The sequence below is a fragment of the Mastigoproctus giganteus genome, chromosome 6, assembly GCF_048544385.1.
Source record: "Mastigoproctus giganteus isolate SK-2022 chromosome 6, ASM4854438v1, whole genome shotgun sequence".
Lineage (NCBI taxonomy): Eukaryota > Metazoa > Arthropoda > Arachnida > Uropygi > Thelyphonidae > Mastigoproctus > Mastigoproctus giganteus.
Genome location: NC_143580.1, coordinates 70,843,552 through 70,865,354, shown reverse-complemented (window position 1 = coordinate 70,865,354; position 21,803 = coordinate 70,843,552). Strand labels below are relative to the sequence as shown.

Genomic DNA, 21,803 nt, shown 5'->3' with positions numbered 1-21,803 from the left:
TGACCCGAAATGAAAGAAGGAATCTTTTAACACTTCCCATCTATACCTCTGGGGAAAGAAGCATTTGCTCATCGAGCTTTGGACTCTCTTAATGGACGTGTTCGTCTGCTGGCACCGTTGGGATATTTTAAATTCGGAAACACAAGGAAATAATGTAAAAACCGAAATATTCCAGATTGCCTATCAAATAGCCCTTGAATAGACAGGATTGGCGAAATGAATATGAGTACTTTATGATCCATCTAAAAAGGAAACTCGTTAAAAAGACTACTCAAAGCACTGAACTGAAAAAGGACGTGGTTTTAGTTTACATCGATCATTTAGTTTACAACTGTATGATACCAGAAAGAAAACTAGTATGGTTTTCTTCCTGGTACTCCGATTATACTCTGACAAAATGATCTTAATGCACTCTTGGCAGATAACAGAGTAAACTTAAAATAGTTTAAAACGTACTCAAAATATAACCTGTTTCTTTACCTTTTCCCAGAGTTTTAAAGTTGTATTCTCCTTCAGTAACACCAGCGTCACTAAATGCTATAACCAGGAGTTTGTATTCTTGTCCAGGGTTCAGATGACTGACTTCTAGGGTGTCTTCGTTGGCATCCACCTCTTCGGAAACAAGAACCCATTGTCGTTGGTAACTTAAACGTTGCTTCACAGTGAAGTGATGTATGGGACATCCTCCTGTCTGCCAGGTGTTTAGATGCAAAATAATATAAGTGGTGTTGACTGTGATGAATCTGTTTTGGTTCGGTGACTTGGGAGCTGAAAGGAGGGAAAAAACCCCTTATAATTATTCACTTAATCAACTTAATCAATGAATTAAGTTTCATTGATTGATCCTCAAAATTCGGATTAATAAACGATTTGTAAGATTTCAATCTTACAAATATTGAGATTTAGAGGTTATGGGAAATTTTGTAATTTGGGAATAATTTAATATTTGATATGGAAAGGAATTTTTGACTTGTATGAGAAGAATACTAGATTTAGAAAATAAGCGATTATAGATGTACAAATTGAATAGCAGTCAAATGGAAGAGAAAGTAACATATAAATGTAGATCCATGGGAAGAGGGGTGAACGGTGAGTAAACAAAAACAGCCGCCCCATACTAGGGAAGGACTGGTCATTAGTGGACAGGCGGAAAGGGGTTACTGGAAAAAGAACAATGGGTCGGTGAAATCAGGTGATTAAGAAACGTCCGTTCTATGCGGCATCTGGACATAAGTCCCGATGGGCTGGCGTTCGGGTCGAAAAACACCAGGTCACTGTGGCGGCTTTTTGATAAGTTGTCAACATTTTCACAAATGTGAAAAGACGAAAATGGCTATCCTGGGAGACAACGGACTGCAGACATGAAAGGATTGTGCTACTCCTGAGAACTAAACAAGAAAATTACGAAACAAGGCTTGGTTTGCACACGGGGCAAAATAGTTATGGTAAAATTTTTAACGAATAGAAAGGTAAATTCTTGGGATTGGTAGAGAGTCCTGGGGAAGGAGGTTCAAACGACGGAGAAAGAGTTGGGGTCGTCAGTGTGAGAGGAAAGAAGTGGCAAGTGTGAGGGGGAGTGTGGCTAAAGGGGTGATCGTGGAGACAGAGTGAAAAAAGTAAGTCGGGCAGTGCAGAAATGTAGAGAGTGCAAAGAGGGCCCTAGACAGTAAGGGGAAAAGTAGTTAAGAGTAGAAAAGTAACGGGATGGTTAAGCAAGATAAGCAAAAAGTTATGAAAGCTGGTTAAGTGAACCAGGAAAGGTAACGACCTCTTGGAGAAAGATACATCTGAATGATCTGTGGTAAAGGAGGAGTTGTGTATTCAAAGCAGGAGCAAAGATGCCAGACCTAAGCAGCCAAAGGTTCCGGAAAATTATCTGAAGCAGATAATGGAGAAAGCAGATGAGGAAAAGCCTTAGAAGATTGTCTGTAGAGACTAAGATGGAAGCCTGAAACCTCTCTGTAAAAGAAGAGAAAAAGATAGAAGTAGGTGAACGATATATTACGTACACTAAGTTAAAAAGGACTGTTAGTAAAATAGTAGGGTAACTAATAGAAGGGAGTAGCCATAGAAAGTAAAGTGAAAGATAAATTATCTCTGAGATAGATATACTAACAGAGTTTATTATGTTAAAAAGGAGGGTTAATGTATAATGAAAGGGAAACGAAGGAATGAGTAATAGATGAAATTGATGTACAAATAGCTATAATGTGTTAGAAGGATAGTAAAGTTTATAAAGAGGGATTCTGAATATGTTTTAATGATAGATAATTGAGTTATATGAGCAACTCTGAATATAGTGTTTTAATTGATGAAGATTTGTTGGTTTATCTGAGTGATTAGTAAAAGTAGGGACTTTAGGATACTGAAGATTGGTCTAGAAGTATATTGTAACAGAGTGCTGAGAACACCGAGCTGAATGTAGCATATTTGATTTTTAATATACGAAACAGAATTGTATACATGAGTAAGCGAAATAGGTATAGTGAATGTACAAGTGTTAGGAGTTAGTTGGGGAATAAGGAACGTAGAATGAATCAGTTGGTTTTTTTTCATATAATTGTCAAATCAGAATAACTAGTAAATGGAAACTGTAATTAGAATAATATATGCAAGGTATCACTGAGTCAACTTTGTATATTAGGACTGTATGCTTTCTAATTCAATTGTATATTATGTTGTATATGTGTATGTTATAAATTTCATGTTTTGTTTTCACTTTGAGTCCTGTTATTCTAAATAACACACGCCTTGCTTGCCTAGTTAAGTGTTTGCTCTCCCACAATTTAGCGAGAGAATCCTGGTCACTGATTAAGGGGAATCAAAAGAAATTACCCTGAAGATATTGATAATCTTCTGTTATATATACAGAGTATGCCAGTCAGGTGGCAAAGGGTGGGCCTTGTAGGTGTGAGAGCACCTAGATAAAATATAATAAGAAAGTGAGAAATAATAATAAATAAAAGCATTTTAATATAAATAACGCTAAATCCCCCCCCACAGATTATTCCGAATTTTGAGGATGAAATTGGTCATCGAAGTATCCAACTCATCAAGTATTTGAATGCCTTATATGACCTCAATCATCTTAAGTTCCAGTACGGAACAACTCAATGTAACAAATGACGTACAATTGTTGTTAAAGACTAGAAAGAAGTCTATTTTTGGTTTGCAAAGCGTGTTCTAGTTTTGGAAGTAGGGCTTATTAATGGCACTGTGTGTGCGCGCGTACACACATATATACAGGGAGTGATTTATGGATATTTAGAAATTTTCTAAATCCTACAAAATTGATTGCATTTAGTTGCTTGTTTCAGCGTCCGTTCTTAAAGAGGGCCATAATTAATTGGGCATTGAACAACATCAATCTTCAGGTAAAATTAGACACTCTGTGTACACGAGCGACCAACACATGGTTGTGCGCTTAATTCATTGCATCTCGTGCTGGCTGGCATGAAGCACAAATCCGGAGTGTCTTAAGTAATAAACTCTCATCTTAAAGTAAACGGTTAGAATTTTCTTATGTGTTTCTCAGGCAACAGACCTGATCTGTAATGTCCATTCTACGACGTAGCTGATGTCTTATTATCAATCAGTTTATTCAGTCAAAAGGTTTTCCCTATGCTTACGAATAATAGAATTATTAACAGTTATAAGATCGGATAAAAATGTTTAAAATTTACAATACTGTGCGCATTCAAAATTGCTGATTCATAAAATTAAGTAAATGAATTTATATTTTCAAGCATCAATTCAACGTGCTTGTACTTTATTTTAATAATGTTTTGGGTTGCTGATATCACCTACAACTCTCTAGACACACGCTAGGTTAATCTTATAGATTAAATTAATGGCAGGTGAAGGAAATTTGATTAGAAAATTTCATGCAAGACCGGCTTCATTTAATAGACCCACTTGTATGAATGTCAGAGATACTCACGATGGTCAGCGAAGATCTACGGCAATATCCTGCTGTTAAGAAGTATGAAATAGGAGAAAATAATAACTACCGCATTAAATGCATAGGCAGAAATATTCTTTATTTAATTCTGCAGGATCCACTTGATAAAAAAGAAAACGTGTAGAAATTTGAGATGGTTTGTAATTCAAGACATTGGAGTTGGGCTTTCATTTTGCGAATACGCTATGCGCTAGAATTTAAGATATCTGAGTTAAATTAATATTTTAAAATAGGAAACAGATTAATCATTTCTCCATTGAACAGATCAATTTACCGAGAATGTTTCTTGGCTTTGAGTCTCGTTACTGGAATTTTTTTTCTTCAAAATTGTACAGCAACCGGCTGGACGGCACCGCTTAGTAAACACGATCTAGTGCTAGTATTCGAAGAATTTTCTTTTGTGTTCTGGAAAATTAGATTCGTTCAGGGGAGGGTAAGGAGAAAGGAAACGTAGGAAGAAAGATATGATCGTGGAAATAAATGCAAGAAAGTAAAATTGGGAGCGAGATAAAGAAAGCCAAATTGATGACGCATAGAGAAATAGTTCTAGAAAGAAAATTATAATTTGGTTGAGGTAAGTAATTAATATTTTCAATCAAAGACAGAAAATTTAAGAGAAGACCAACACACTCCCGCTAAAAGTTAAAGCAACCCTCCAGCTAAAAAGTTAAAGCAACCCTCCAGCTAAAAAGTTAAAGCAACCCTCCAGCTAAAAAGTTAAAGCAACTCTCCAGCTAAAATTTAAAGCAACCCAGCTAAAATTTAAAGCAACACACTCCAGTTAAAATTGAGAGATTAATATCTTACGTGCTCCTTTGGTTTTGATGGTTAGAAGTGAGCTGGGCTCACCAGTCCCGACGCTGTTCGATGACGTCATGTACAGATGGTACTGTGTTCCACACAACAGTCCATCGAGATTGTATTGCTCCGTGTTGCCATCAAATTTCTTCTTTTGCTCTTCTCCCTCATCTGTTTTGTAATGTAGCGTGTATTCTGAAAGATAGTAATGAGACAGCTCATATCAATAGCATAGAAAACGTAGGGAAGAATTAAATATTTCTATTTTAGCTTATTTAATAATTTATCTACTTTACATAGAAACGGACCTGTAATGATTGAGGTATCGCTGGAATCTCTGCTCCATTTTAATTCGATAGATGACGCAGATGTTGATACTCCGGACAAAATCGGAGATATGGGGGGTGCTGAAAACCAAAAAAAGGTTATCATTGCATGAAATTGATCGTCATTTATCTGTTTAGTAGTCGTTTAGAACATTAAATAATTAACATAATCCTGGAATTGCTATCTGATTCTTACCTGTTTCTAAAGTTTCACAGATGATCTTTTCAGTTTGAGGACCTGGTCCGGCTTTGTTGTAGGCTTGAACGACTACATCATATTTAGTATAAGCCTGAAGACTAGTCAGGTAGGTGGACATGTGATCCCTGTCGGCTGGGATATCCACGTGTTTAAACTGGTACGATTCCGTGGCATCAGAGGGTTTGTAGCCTACATAGTAGCCTTTAATTTCTCCGTGCCGTAATTCTTCAGCTGGGGGCTGTAGGAACGTATGAAGCCAACATTAAAACTACTGTGAGAAATCAAGAAATTTAACAACTTAAAGGACATTGAATATATATGCCATTTCTAAAAAGGAACGGCTCCCACTATCTGGTCTCTGTTTAACGAAATGTAGGAAATTACAAAAGGATTGTAGGAAATATAAATCGAAGAGTATTAAGATGACATACAAAGAATTTAGAAATTATTAAAAGTGCACTGGAATAATTTAAATGTAAATTATTTTGTATGTATTAATGGAACATTGTAAATAATTTTGCTATTTATAATCGGACGAATGTAAAATGGATTGCCTACCAACGGCTACTTTACAGGGAAAACATTTTAGATGAATAAAGTGAATAAAAATATTAACTTTTGGAGATTTTTACGCTGTGGCTGAGTTAGTCATTGATAATTTCATGGTCTTTTGACTCGAAAAACGGGGTTTTTAATTTTTAAAAATTATTTCTTCATTAAAGGGGAGTTTTGCTCACTCCTCACAGCCTTAATTGTCTTGGTGCATATTATAAAGAACTGAATTACCGTAGAAAATTATCCAGAAAAATTCTGTTTGGATTTTTTGTGAGGAGTTTCGGCTATTCTCTAATTAAAAACCCTACAGACACTCAAGCAAAGATTTTAATCTTCAGGGTGGAAGAGAATTTGCGGAATGCAATTTTTTTACAAAAATTTAATTGTCTGTAAAATTGACTCTACTGCGTTATTTGGTCAAATTAGTTTTATCTGTTTGGATTCGCTTAGCGAAAAAAACTAATGCCTTCACTCCTGATTATACAAGGAAAAAACCAAACTATCTGTCGTTTTTTAAATGCTCAATGAGAATTGTAAATTAGTTCGAATTTAACCCGTCTATCTCGAACATTAGTTTCAAATAACAGTTAAAAACTTTCAATTTCCTCCTCTGCAGACAGTGAGAAAGAAAAGCCGAATAAGAACACTAGCTGTTGTTTATTTTCTTTTATTTAATTATTCATTTTTTTCTTTATATTATTCCAAATGTTTCATCGTGTTTTTTTGGAGTTCTGTGTTAAGCAAAAATTCTAAATGAATGTCTTATAGCAGTCTCCACACAACAGCTATCATTTACTGCATACTCTAAATTGTTAGTGAAAATAGGATAAAAAATTGGGGTATTCTTCGTTAATATTTTGAGTTAAAACGTTCCTTTATTACAGAGCTTAAATCTTTATTTATTAGATATCAATTACTTACCTTCCATATCACTTTCAGTGACTGAGCCCCTACTGAGTACACTTCTACATTCAGGGGTGGACCTCCTGGTGCTGAAATTGTAAAAGTAATCTTTCAATTTTAATATAGCTGTCAAGTTTCTACAGACAAAACAATCAGGCATTAGAAACTACCTTAAGAAGTTGACTCCCTATTTTCTGTTCAAATAAGAATTAGAAACTCCCGATTTTGATCAAAAGTAACTCCATTTGAAAATGGTTCCGTCAAACTCCCCAAAAACCAAAAGACTGAAGATGATAAGGAAGAAACACCGTACAAAACAGTGAAGACAGACACATCTTTGATCGTTGAACTTAGTATCAATTCTCAAAAGTTATCACTGGTCACATCATCATTCGTGCTGCTTTACTGGCCTCTGAAAATCCCAGTGAAGAATTACTACACACGGTCCAAGCGAGACAAATAAAATTGTTCTAGATATATCAACAAGTTTGGCCGACAACTTTCGTGTGGTTCCCTTCAAGTATCCTTAATCAAATAATACCTCAAACTAAACATGGAATGTTGGCAAATAATGCCCTGAGTCCCCTTAAACAGTTAACCCCGGCCAAAATTACTACTCCATCTCCCGTCATGCATCCCTGTAGAGGACGATAAACAAAAAGTAGCGCCAACAGCTGGAAAACATTCACTATCCATCATGTTTGGTGCCAACAAAAAACAAACATCATGCATGACAGCTACGTCTGCTTCGTCAACCTTGCCGGCCATCCCCCATGACATCAGTTACTTGGAGGAGTGTTTGCTTCATTACTCGTTCCACACACCGCAGTGAATGAAATTGAAATCAAAAACCAAAACTTGGTGTCTTTCGAAATGAAATGCAAAACTCGACATTTTAGTTTCTCTCACATATTTTGTAGTCCATCGGGAATACGACACCCATTGCATTCCCGATGGACTACAATTGTACCTTCTATAAAATGTCAAAACAGAGAAGTTAGGGCAGATCTGCATAATGAGAAAGAAGTTGTCACTAGCGGACACAAAGGCCAATTATCCATTTCAGCACTGATGGGATACCCTTCAGAAATCTTTTCAGTTTTTAACAAGATTCTCTGGCCATTCAAAACAAATTGAATCACTTGAACAGATCCTTCTCTCTCACACATGTAAGTTCAGTTTGTCAGCACAAGCCTAGCTCTGTTAGAATTTTAGAAAACCGCATGTAAAATTATGTGATTCTTCATTGATCTTAAATTAATCCATGAAGATTAAAAGGATGCGTGCCCAATCCTTTGGGCACACGTCCTTTTAATACAAAGTACGTGTAAAGGACAGCTGTAATCCCTTTTTAATAAGTACAGTGAAGGTCTGCAACAGTGTATATAAGGCTAAATTCGTTCACCTGTATTGACTTAAATAAGTTTTCTTAATGTTGGGTGTGTTCTAAAGACAGGGCCTGCGAAGAAGCTCAGAGTAGAGGACCGTAAACTGTTCATTACAATGGTAACCATGGTAATGAAGCAACTTAGAAAAGGAATAAACAGCATGCCGCCACTGATGAAACTAATTAGGGTGTAGTTTTACTTCACTGAAACTACACCCTCAGTTGATTTTTTATCGACTTCTCTCCTTTATGAACGCTGTACAGGAAGTTAATTATAGGTCTCTCCTTCCCTCTGTCTCTCACTCTAATTGTGGGACCCTGTATAGACATCTAAGAGGTATTTGAGAAATTCGCTTTTGTTCTATTCTTTAATGCGATGAAAGGTGTCGGCTTCATTAAGTTGTTTTGGGACATCTTAAAGACAACTTATTAAGTACATTTATATAATCCTTTCATTTTACTCTTAGTTACTTTTCGCAATTAACTTAAATTGACAAAAGATGCTGAGATTATTAAGCTTTTTATCTTAACTAGAGTTTTTTTTAGAGAAATTTCTTTTTTATTTACTATTTTTTTTTTGTTCAGAAAATACTAAAAATCCGGTGTTGAAATGTAAAAGACTTTGGAGAGAAGATTCTCTTATGAAATACTCTTTTCTTCTATCGTCCCCTAAACGCTTAGATAAATACAACGAATTATGCATTTGAGGTTAAACAAATACTGCGCCATTGTTTTGTTAACAATTATCCATTAGGTTAATATAACCGTGTTTGGATTTCGAAGAGGAAACATAAAAAAAATCTTTTATTATTTAATCCAACATTGTTCTTGAGAGAAACTTCTTTGGAGTAACCGAATTGTGTACTTAGTTGAGAAGGAAAACAGCAAACCTGCACATTTGCTGTACCTTTCACCTGGGTTCCTACTCTGGGATATACGCTAGAATAATTAAGTATACTTGAAAGGTTTTGTTCTTAGAAAGGTTTAACCGAAGATGTCTGTGTATCTTTCATTTTCTCCTTCTTATTTTACTATTTTAAGATTCTTTTTTTTTTTTTCTTGGTAACTGGGACCAAAAAAAATGCCATCACACCTTGTTTCCCATATTCCATGTGACCAGCTGCTTCTCTTAAACTTAATTAAGTTACCATAGCAACAGCAATAAGAAGACTATAATTTAATGACACGGTGCTGATTGAAACTCCCATGCAATCTAGTCAAAAAAGAAGAACAAAAAAAAAAAAAGAAGGTAGAAAGCCACGGAGAAGCATGTGCTCGCTGGAGCAACAAGCGGGACAAGTAACGCGTCGCGCGCTCCGGATAAACCCGGGTGCAGAAATCAACAAAGGAACTGTGCACTGGTTTTGTTAACTTAGTTATCTGCTCTACTTGTTTCTCTTACCTTCAACGTCAGTGGTGACGTTGATGGCTTCACTCGGATTACTCTTCCCCAGCGCGTTCTCTGCTATGACCCGGATGTGATAGGTGGTGACAGGTAATAGGGCTCGAAGAGTTGCCGTGGTGTCGGAGCCAGAGAGTATTAACTGAGAAATTTTCCCACTCCAGTCGTCTAAGGAAAGAATAATAAAACAGACAATGCAATCTCTTGTATGACAGAAAGTTAAAATAGTTCTCCTTCGCCATTTCCATATTTTGCCATTTTTTAAGGTTTAAATACTAATATCATACATTAATATTTAATAAGATGTATAAAAATTATAAGTTCTAGATATTTTAATTTTTCCAATGTCATATATATGATAATTAGGAAAAAGAGCATTTATTTACATATAAAAAATCCAAAAAAATTCAGGGTTTAGATTGCTAATTAGTAATAGATAATAACTTTGATGGGAAAGAGACTTCTTCGGGTTTTATCTTCAGCTATGCAACAGCCATTTCTTCGTGATCTTTGATTCATATTCCTCAGACTTAAGATTCTTCATCCGTGTAATCTCCAATTGAATAGCAATGAATCTGAAGTGATCTACAAGAAACTGCTCTTATTTTCTCTCTTTATCAAGGTTTTTCCTTTGGAATGCAGAATGAAATCCTAAAATACACTTCAAATGCTTTCTTAAAAAGTGTGGTTTGTTGAATTATCTCTCAGCGGAAAGTCCATGGGGAATATCTTCAGGTATTCCAGCTCCACCGTGTTGAAATGTACCAAGAAAAGCTCCGCCGTGTTGAACTGTGCCAAGAAAAGCTCCGCCGTGTTGAACTGTGCCAAGAAAAGCTCCGCCGTGTTGAACTGTACCAAGAAAAGCTCCACTATGATGAAATGGCATCTTACCAAATTTGACGTATTCTCTTTACTTAATATTTTTAAAATCTATCCAACTTTAGCTGGAGCTACAGATATTTCTACTTTTAAGTGGAATGTTTTAGGTTTAAAATTTTATCTTGTTTTCTAAATGGAAAACGATAAATTTTTACATGAGTTGAAATGTAGTTGAATGATTACTTTTCTCTGCAGTTTCCATAGGATTCTAGTGCAGCCATTTAAAAATTCTCTAGTCATTTCGAAATATTACAGCTTCTTTAGCGACAGAAGAATGTCTGAATTCAACATATAAAATATTTCGGTCAGGAAATCAATAGTTTTACAGTTGGCGATTGTAAAGCTGCTGAAACAGAAACACCGGTGTGTATATTTGAAGAGGGAACTCACCTGAGATGGTATGATACTGTACAACGGTTCCTGTGATTCTGCTGTTCCCGTTGTGCGACACTTGCCAGCGTAAACTAATAGAACGACTGGTTGTCTTGACTACCGACACATTCACAGGAGGATCAGGGACACCTTTAATGAATTACGATAAACACGTATCAACACCAGTAAATTACTAATGATACTTTCAGCAAACAGTTACAAAAGCTTGTTTTCATGCTAGGTTGGGGTACTGGAAGTGCTGAATTGCGTGATTATTAGGCAGTTCTAAGATTGGCTTCACTCTCTCTCTCTCTTGAGGATACGCAAAGGAAGGTATCTTAAAGAAAATGAAGCTAGAGCTTTAATTCGTCAGTACAGACTGGAGTTTGTATACCCTTCTCCTTCGTGGTTTATCTGCATAGTTGTCAATTAAAAGAAGTGTGAGTGTAATATCCTCAGGCGTCTGGATTGATCAAATTAAATCGGTGAAGTGGTAAGCTATTTTGTTATACAGTATTTAGGGATATGCTAAGCCAAAATGAGTATCCTTGCGATAGCGCTGTGGTTACAACCGCTGTCCTTCTGTGCCGTATGGAGAAGGTGTGAGTTCGGGCCCTGTCTGAAAGCGACGAACATTGAGATCTCACACAGTGGTTGAATTAGTTATAAAGTTATACCGCTTGGTATATGAGAGTAAGAGCCTTGTGCTTCATCCCCCAGTCTGCCCTGCTGACCTGCCTTATCATAGCACTGTACCTTTAAATTTTGTTGGCTAGATACTTTAGGTGGTGGTGGAAGGTAAGCCCCGAGTATAAGAAGATACCTAGGAGCTTGACTTCAGTGTGCAGTATGGGTGTAAAGTTTAATTTTATTGTAGGTGGTCTTGTGATTTGTAGCCTGCCTTTAAGGAGTATGGATTTTGTTTTCCCTCCTGAAATGGTAAGGTTGTGCAGGGCTGCCCTGTTCTGGAGGTTTACCAGTGCTCCATTTGCCATTTTGTCCAGGGTCGCCCTGGTATTTATTAGCATATACCAAAAGGACCAGATCATCCGCGAAGGCCAAGGACTCAACACCTCCCACCTCAACGCCTCAAACAAATAAACAATCAACAAAGGAGACTCAAATAAAACTTTTAATCTGTGCAGATAATCTGATAGCCGTATCCTGATAGAACAATACCGTCCAGACTCCAGCCTTCCCACTCTTGGACAGGATTAAGCCCTGCAGGAGCTGGGGTACCACATCACATCCCCCACTCTTGGACAGGATTAAGCCCTGTGAGAGTTTTTTTTTTTTTTTTAGGAAAGAAAACAATGCTAAAGTGTGGCCTGGTGATTCCCGGGGGGATCTTCCCCGGGGAATTGCCCGGCAACACAGAGTCTACCAATAGGACTGACAGGCCTAGTCCGCGTCCTCATAAGTTTATAAATAGAAAGTAGATCCTGGCTGCCTCCACGTGGCTAGGGACGGGAGTGGGGGGCTGGGACACAACTCTGCCCGCAGCCCCTTACTGCTAAATGCCAGGTGCCGGCTAACACACAACGCAAACACAACACTACTGCACACCTAACTCAAAATTTCATCTATTAGATGCAAAATTTTTTTTTTTTTTTTCTTCAACATTCAAAAATTTAAAATTTAATTTTTTTTTTTTTTTTTTTTTCCCCAAAATTCAAATTTGAACCGACTTTTTTTTTTCAGCCGGCAATTGGCGAAAAAGCCTAACAAACGGCGGATATAGGGGACACCCTGGAAGCCGCTGTTAACTTACAAATACACTTTGAAACTTTGTCCCCCCACCAGATTGCGTACCAATATGAACTGATCACATCATTCCCACTCTTGGTCAGGATTGAGCCCTGCAAGAGATGGAATAGTACATCCCTCCCACTCTTGGCCAGGACTGAGCCCTGTGAGAGATGGGGTATAGGGATATCGAAAAGTAAATGATAGTCCTTATATTATTATAGTTTAATTTATTTTATTTTATTTATTTTATTTTAATATATTTTACTTTATTTTATTTATTTTAATTATCTTATTTTATTTTACTTTACTTTATTTTAATTGTTTTATTTATTTTATTTTACTTTACTTTATTTTAATTGTTTTATTTATTTTATTTTATTTTATTTTATTTCATATCTAAGGGGAAATAAAACCAAAAAAGTGTGCCCTGGTAATTCTGAGGGGACCTTCCCTGATGCATTACCCGGCCACACAGGATTAACTTGATGGGACATCAGACGTCCAAAAACTTAACCACAGGACCGGATCAGTCTGTGTCCTCTTAAGATACAGTAGATCCTGGCTGCCTCCATGTGGCTAGGGATGGGAGTGAGGGGCTGTGACACAAACCTGCCACAGCCCCCTACTGCTAAATGCCAGGTGCCGGCTAACACACAACGCAAACACAACACTAATGCACACCTAATTACATATTTCATCTATCAGATGCATTTTTTTTTTTTTTTTTTTTTTGTGTTAAATGTATACGTGAAATTTTGATGCTCTTTTAAGTTATTTTCTAAGCCGGCAACTTGGCAAAAAGCCTAACAAACGGCGGATATAGGGGAAACCCTGGAAGCCGCTAATAACTTACAAATACACTTTTTCTGTATACATGTCGCGAATGGATATATATGTGAGAATGTATATAAATTGTATATAAATCTTGTATCATGTATATATAAATGGATGTATATAAATCTTGAGAATGTATATAGAATTGTGTGTATAAATAAATGTAAAAATGTGCAGATAATATACGAAGATTATAACAAAATGTAAAACTGACTTCTTTAAGCATTTTTCCAAAATCTTGTCTCTTATTTCATAAGCGGTATGTTGTGTATTTTTAGGGTTTTATTATATTTAAATTTGTTATCTTTCGGAGTCATTTCTGATATAAATTACGATTATGCAGGTTTTTCATTATTTTTTTCATATGTTATTGAAATTGTTATTACTTGTAATTTTTAGATTACTGAAATAATTACGAAATTTATCTGCAAGTTGCTTTCTTTGTTCGATCCTTTCTTACTCTGTCAATTCAAGTAGATTGCTATTTTTTGTTCTTAATGTTTTTTTCTATGATTTTATTTTATCCCAATCATTATTTCGATGTATGTTCTTCATCAGCCAAGAAATGCTTCTAATAATTATACTCACATTGTTTCACTGCCCTTTTTATTTATTTTTTTACTCTTAAAGACCTTTTATGCCTCTTAATTGCATTCGGAAATTAATTTCTTTGTTTATCCAAACTTGTGGTGTCTGATAATAGTTCTAGTTTTTGTACATCCACAATCTGAGAAGTGGATTTAATTTTTTTGTGTTTGTAGAAGCCATTACAGTAAGATTTGTTCTGAATTTCTATATTTACAAACATCAGAATTGCTGTTAGAAGACCAAGAAGTGACATGGTCGGTTTAGTAGTGAAAAACGAGAGTATTACATGCCGATCACGACTTTTAGTATCACCCAGGAGTCACACAGGTAGAGGAAGCGTGCTTTTAGTGTCTTTAGAGGGCGTTAGCACTCCATACGCTGATAGAGAGATAAGGACGTTGATAGAGAGAGAGAGGTGTTAAAATTAGTGCCATAAATATTACACGTGAGAAGCACATTTTAATATTAACGACCTCACTTACCCTGGACTACAAGTTCGATGCTGGACTCGTCAGTTCCGTGGTCATTAACCGCCGCACAGTTGTACAAGGCCGAATCGTAGCGAGAGAGCGAAGTGATGATGAGATGCGAGGTTGATCGCTGATTGTCGGATACCACTCGAGTGGAGTACCTGAAATACAAGTAAACACCGTTAAATAAAATGTGGGAAATTTCGGCCATGTTTAAACCCCTTTCTCAATGATAATAGGTCTTTCTGTATAAATTATTATCTTCGCAATATGTTTAGCGAGGTACTTTCGTGCGAATAAAACTCTCTCCATTGCGCATTGCTTAAAAATGGCATCATCGACTTGGTCGTTATGGTAACCACTTTGTTACTTTTAAGCATAATGGCGTGGATGATGGAGTTTGAGATAGAGATACACTAACGATGCGGGTTAAGAGAAAATTATTTCTTTTTCTTTTTTTTTTGAGATGATTGATTGTAAATCACCCCTTTAAGGGCATCAGCTTTAAAAAACAAAAACAAAAAACGAATCGCGTGTGTACCTTGTACGCATTAAAGATGTTTTATTTTTTGGGAAAACAAAGAAGTTAGTGAAATTCAAGCCAGTAGTCCAATTACCCGTTTTGTTGAATAGTATGACTGCAACAATACAAATTTTTGTCAATTTCTTTTTTCGTCTCGCATTTTCGTTACATTCCAATGTTATGTGCCGATATGTTCTCATATCAAAAAAATTCACCCCAGTGGGATTGGAGAGTATGGGTATATAGTGAAGTAGCTTATCTAGTTTGATGTTTTGTCGAGATGATTTACATTTATCGGGTTCCAAATCTCTTATCTCTGTTTTTTCAGACTCACATTGTTTATTAATTTAGAATATTTTATTAAACGAAAATTTATTTTTATTAATGATATTAATTTGTCTGCGAATGATTTGTGAAAATCAAAGTGCGCTAGAATAAGTGAATTGAATAAGTTGCAAAGTGGTTCAATTATCCGAAATTTGATGAAAATATTGCATCACGCGGTCTATTGCATTCCAATAATAATTCCAAATTGAGTAAGTTGGAACAAGTAGAATACGCCAAAACAAAGATTAATGGAATTTTAACGTATGAAGAAAGATAACAAAACACAGTTTAAATGGATCTGTTTATTTTTGGTTGCGTAATTATTGATCCAGGTGAAGATCAAGGTTATTGATTAGCCTCATTCCTGAGTTTGGTGAGTAATTATCAAATTTAAACAGTCTAAAGAGGTGAGCTGGTGGTTGTCTTACAACGAAATCCCAGATGTTAACGTGGTCTAACTTTCTCCTGTAAGTTGTTTTGCCATAATATCAATCTTATTTAGGTGTAAACTGGGGGGGGTTTAAACTACTTGGATCTTGATAGCATAGTTGGGAATGTTTTGAGACCAATTTAGGGATCCGTTATTCTGCAGAAAATACAAGCTTCTGATTAAGAGACATTCGATGCTATCCAGAGATCAGCAGCGTACATTTAAAAAATGTAAAAATCTTTAGGTTTTTAATAATAATAAAATAACTAATACATTTCCGTTTATTTTCTAGTCGGCTGTGGCCAGAAGGGTTCTTGGTATCTTAAATGATATTTTAACAAACGCGAACTTGTAGGCTAATCTTTGATAAAACTGATAACTGAAAAATTAACCCAATTTCTTTCTCATTACATCAGGACATAGATTATTCGAATTCCATTCTTCTAGCTCAGATAATCGACCTCCTACTGAAATAAGAAATAAATTATTTAATTAAATAAGTACTGCTGTTCAAAGATTATCCATCCACTGTCTCCAACCAACAAAAAAATCAAACATTCCACCCGTCTGAATAAAGAGAACAAACCATCCACTCTGGACTAACTCCCATCAACAATGTCATTATAAATCAGAGGTCCCTGGAAATGATTTGGCTCAATAGACGCTATTTATGCAGCAGCCATGCACCTAGCAATAATACTGGCAGCGTTGCTTCCCATATAGAACCACTAAAATGGCAATGAAACTACTGGGATCTGTCATATTTTACCAGATAAGATCACTTGACATTAGTCGTCAGGAGAAGAGACCTATTCTGGTACCTGTCATGTTCTGTTTCTCCAACCATGTAATTCCCAATACACAACCTTTAATGACATTATCGACAGAACCGCGAGCTTCATAGCGTCCATTATATCTTACCGCGAATTACGCCTTAAAAATTAATACAACCTCACTAATTTAGTTGCTCAAATATTACACGATTTGGGTTTCTTGCTGAATTTTTTATAATGGAACTTGTCATTTTCATAATGATACAAACCTCACCCCAACAGTAATATCGCTACTGGACTTACGATAAAGCTTATGACCGCGTGTCTTGTAGCGATCCCGTCCGTGCTGCGATCAATATAAACTCACCAATTAGATATCAAACATTGACGCGACGTCTCCCGAAAGGAAAAGCAATAACGGGCAAAATTTTATTAGTGTTCATCATGCAATGTTTCTGACGTGGCTTGACTTTGACCCGACCCTAACAAAGTGTGCCATCTACTGAGAAATATGCACATTATCTTTAAGCATTTATTAGGTATGGTTTTTAGTGTTGTAAAATATTAAAGGCAGATTGCAGTTATTCATTGATATTAAATATTAATCTTTGAGATGTTTGTGATAATTAAATAAATCGAGGGTTTTTCGTGTGAAACGAAGGATGAGGTCAAAGCACCCAGAAGAAAAGTGTCTCGTACTTGCCTTGAGTCAGAATTTGGAAACAGCTGTTCTTTGTTTTTCTTCCAAGTGATGGTGATGGGAAGGTCCCCTCTGGCTCGGCACGTTAGAGTTGTGTTGCGTGCTTCTGTGGCCACAGAGCGTTGGTAGTATTCTTCAAATTTAGGAGGAACTGGAAAGAAAAAATATACCACAGTTGTAAGATATTGTCTGTGTTATGAAACTGGTTAATTTCTACAAGGAAATCTTCATATCGGAGAGAATAGAGAGAAAGTGAATTTCAGAGAGAGAGAGAGAAGGGAATAGACAAAAAAAAGTGAATTGGAGTGAGAGAGAGAGAGAGAGAATAGATAGATAACTGTAAAGTATGTTGATGTCAAACGGCACCAGGGTTTCCCCCATCTCAGGAGGGGGGGGGAGACAGGAAGACTGTCTTGAGAAGCTTGCAAATTGTGCATATCGGGTTTTTGTCCCTGTAGCGGTGGCTTCCCCATTCTATATATATATTCTTGATTGTTGCTTTAGTACTTGCCAGGTCTGTGGTGCCAGCTCCACGATCCAGTTGCTGCTGGTTGCGCTCTCAGATTTTGTTGCGTATTTGGGTTGGATTAGTTTATGCGGTGGTTGCTCTTCGCTGATGGTCTTGGAGGTTTCGGAAGGCTATTTCCTCTGCCAGTTGTTGAGGCGTTGTGTCCTTACCAACACCAAAGATAATTACTGTGGGGTTCTTCTTTTTTTGGGGGCTCAGCTGCTAGCCTCATTGTACGGATCTTAGGATTTGTAATGATATGGTTCATGTCTTCCTTTGTTTCTGTCTCTATGGCTACTCCTAGGTCTCTTGTCTTACGCTTGTCTTTTGTCTTCTCTTAGGCCTATCAGGATTCTGGTATTTAGTTCTTCGCACGATCGGGCATCGTTTTCTTCAATTGGTCTGAAGACCACTATGTTCGGTGCCTTGAGTAATGGCTGCTTTTTCAGTGTTGATCCAGCTATTTGGTACCTGTTGGTGACTTCTATCAGGAGTTCACTATTTTGCTTGTGCCTCAGCGCCTGGGTATAAGTAGGAACGCACTGTGGCATTTGGTTTGTCCCACTGTCTAGGGAGGCTTCCAGCTTTTTCTTTCTCAGCGTTGGTTTTTATCAGGATTGTCTGTAGTTTGGTCCATAAGGACACATTCTCTGCTGTAAGGTTTGTGGTCATCCTGTTATTCTGTTCCTTGAACAGGTTTTCCAGTGCTGTTCTGGAAATCAGGGATTGATCAGTTGGTGTGCCCTTTGGCAACAGCGAGTAAAGAGGGGGATCGTGATGTTTGTCTTCTACGTTGTTGGTTTGTGATACTATTAGTTCTGACGACTCTTTGTGCTCTGATTACGAGCGGGTTTCTCGGTCCAACTTTGAGACAACTTGTTTATGGTTTTTCGTTTTGGTGGTGGTGGTGGGAGGGGCTCCAGAGCGGAGTCCTCCGCCTCTTTACGTTACCCAGTTACGGTGACATCTTCATTTGCAGTCTGTTGCGGCGCGGCACTTTGTTTGTCTGTTTTCCCTTCCATATCAGGTCAATTCGGATAATCAACTTTCATTCGGATTATCAGGTTGGTGTATTGTTCACCTTGTGGGATTTGGTATAGAATAGCACCCGCTACAAGTTTGTAGCCCAATTTGGAATAGATAGTGAATTTGAGAGACAGAGAGAGATGAAGGGAATTTTAGAGAGAGAGAGAGAGAGAGAGAGAGAGAGAGAGAGAGAGAGAGAGAGGAGCACAATATGTTCTTTTTGGTAACTTTAAACGGTCGTATAACATTCCCTAATGTAGCTCCACCTGTTGATAGAATGCTTGTGAACATTAAGAAATAAGGAAGGGTTCACATCTAACAGGTTTTTGCTTGTGAACACAATGCCGGGCTAACAGACTTAAGAAGCCATGACGTCTTCAAGTTGCAACCATGCTTTTATTTATTATAATTTTTTTGTTTGCTTGTTTTTACTCGTGTGAAATGACAGCCGCTGGCGACAGAGTTGGCCGAGAAGACACAAACCTTGTATACACTAAGCTGTCCTAAGCATCTTTTAAGAAGGTCATTATAACGACATATCGTAGATGGGGGCCGGGCTGCTGGGTTACACAGCGAGCGGGTACCATCTGTTCCCCGAATATATATTAGGGCTGCCGAAGAACGAAGTCAATAAATTGTAGCGAATTTTAATATCGGTTGTATGCAAACGGCTAATGTCATAAGCAAATTTCAAAGCTAATGGCTCATAAGAACAGGGGGCTCTGACGTCATAAATAATGCATGACTCAAAGGCGACTGCTAATATTTCGTTTGATCTAGTGTTTACTCAATGAAAAGGAGAGCCTCGGCAAGGTTTTTGTCCACGCACCTCATATTTCGGGGTGATTTATAGCAGTGACATTACCAGCAGAATCGTTTAAGGTTACCTCCGAGTTTTTTTTTTCGGTAATTATTTTTACCGGGGCTTAGGTTACCGTTTTTCATCCGCGCAATGTCATAAAAAAGGAGATTAGAATTAAAGCGAGTGTGGAAGTCAAGGGGATTTTAAAAATATCCTACGAATTCCTCGTTGGAGAAACCACGCTGATGCGAATGGTCGTAATGGTTGTCCATTAAGGGAAACGTCTATAGAAAGTTAATGTTTTGCGTCTCTGAATATGAATTAAACATGGCGTTCGAAAGTGCAATGTTTTGGGCTGTAATTCTGCGCATTCAACTTTAATATCAATACATTTGCTCGGATTTAAGGCAATATTTAATGCGCGAGGAAGCAGCGAGAGTTTTCCTTGAAAGTCTTTTAGCTTTCGGGAGTTGTTGGCATCAAGCATCCAGTTGGGCAATCGCTGAATTATTTTTAATCCATCTTAAAACACATTGGTAGAAGAAAGCGTGTTTAAGTCGTTTCTAATCCATTATCGCGTGTCTCTCGATGATGGTTTTGTCAAAATTTCTCCTTCTAAAGCCCAAGCGATGAAAGCGCCCTCTCTTATCTCTATCAGCGCGGTAATATTGTTATTTTAATAATATTCGCGAGTATTGTAGTAGAGTAATGAAAAAAACGAGATTCATAAGGATTGGAGATGATTTTTTCGCTGGTTGAGGCGTGTTTCAAAGAATGTATTACTTCTTCGTGTTGGTACGCGTTCCTTAAGAAGGCTTGAGTAAGTTTGGCGAGATTGCGTGCGTTCAACTCTCTCTCTAACATCACTTCACTCTGTTTATTCTGGTAATAACGTCTTCTTAGGCTGAAAACAAGTTTTTGCTATTTGTAAAGTTTTAATGCCATTATTTGAGTAAACCGGATTTCGGATGTTTGATATAAGGGAAGATAACAAAAAAATCCTATCGAATCAGAGTCTTGCAAGGGAAGGTTGTCATTACAACGCAACCTGTTTTGATGAAATCTTTTTCCGTTATTCTTGACCCGAGATGACCTCGGGTAGCTACTCATATCTAGAAAACGTTCGTGTATGTCGCTAGAATGTTTTGAATTTTTGAGTCCGTGGATGGTGTTTCTTGGTCTTTGTTTTCCAACAAGTGACCATCGTAAGAAGATTATTGTATAGCATACACGGACTGTAGAGTTTATGCTATAAAATAATGTACTTAGTGATTAGAGAATGCCAAAAAATTAGGAAATTTTATTCAATATCTAGTAGAGCCACCTTTTGACAGAATTACACCGCCTACACTCCAAGGCGTGGATTCCACTAGGTCCCAGAGGAAATCTACGAGTATCTTCACATTTCGCCATTTATCTAATATGTTTATCAGCAGCTGTATTGTGGGTCTGAGGTGGATTCAGATCTCGACAATTAGGCGCCCAGGCTAGACGTTGGAAAATCGTGGAAATGTTTCGCGAACCGTTCAAATTGTTCTAGTCTAGAAAGAATCCATCGTAATCCAGGTAAAAATGAAGTGTTGCGTGGTGAAATTGGTCCGATAGACAGAAGAACAATAAGTGGAGATAACACAACCTTTTAACGGCATGAGCGTACTAACAGAACATGGCCGATATCGTGATGCGACCTCCAGGTTCATGAGTGATGGACATGATACAGTCTTGATAAATTGCTGCACAAGGTTCAATCCACACTTTCACCCTACCATTGATGCAAAATATTGTAAATCGAGACTCGTGAAACCACATGATCTCTTTCCACTGTTCCACAGTCCAATTCAACATTTTAGCTATAATACACTATAATCAATTTTATTATTGGACATAATGACTTCTGTCACTCAGGGTTCTGTTTTGGTGGTCGGGTTGGGGGACTTTAACTGCCGATCGCAGATACGTCGGACCATTCATATATCTTTGTCGGATAGACGCCATTAAAAATTGACTTTATTCGATTGAATTTAGCAGTGCGTCATGGTGAAGTATTCTACAAAAAAAGCATTGAGGTAATTTTCTATATATATTTACAAAGAGATACAAAGTAATTAATTATACAAAGAAAATTAAACTTAGGTTTTGGAAACATTGGTCGTTGAAACTGTTTGGGTATATTGTAATAATTTCCCTCTCGTTCTAATAAACTAATTAAATATTTCACATGGTCAAGGTATCTTTACAATAATAAATATAATTTATTCAATTATTTGCTTGTTTTTGTTAGAAATTTTTGC

General features: G+C 37.0%; 1 protein-coding gene across 3 annotated transcripts in view; it reads right to left on the bottom strand.

Moving 5' to 3' along the window:
- The window catches only part of LOC150084400 (cell adhesion molecule Dscam1-like), a 266,709-nt gene that overhangs the window by 15,141 nt on the left and 229,765 nt on the right, over window positions 1-21,803 (bottom strand). For all 3 annotated transcript variants that reach the window (XM_090376031.1, XM_090376032.1, XM_090376033.1), the window contains 9 exons: window positions 17,180-17,327; window positions 14,436-14,584; window positions 10,801-10,932; window positions 9,532-9,699; window positions 6,761-6,831; window positions 5,282-5,522; window positions 5,068-5,166; window positions 4,769-4,954; window positions 481-768 (listed from right to left, as the gene is read on the bottom strand). In XM_090376031.1, coding sequence (XP_090232157.1) covers window positions 481-768; window positions 4,769-4,954; window positions 5,068-5,166; window positions 5,282-5,522; window positions 6,761-6,831; window positions 9,532-9,699; window positions 10,801-10,932; window positions 14,436-14,584; window positions 17,180-17,327 — 1,482 coding nt within the window. The remainder of the gene's footprint in view (window positions 1-480; window positions 769-4,768; window positions 4,955-5,067; window positions 5,167-5,281; window positions 5,523-6,760; window positions 6,832-9,531; window positions 9,700-10,800; window positions 10,933-14,435; window positions 14,585-17,179; window positions 17,328-21,803) is intronic.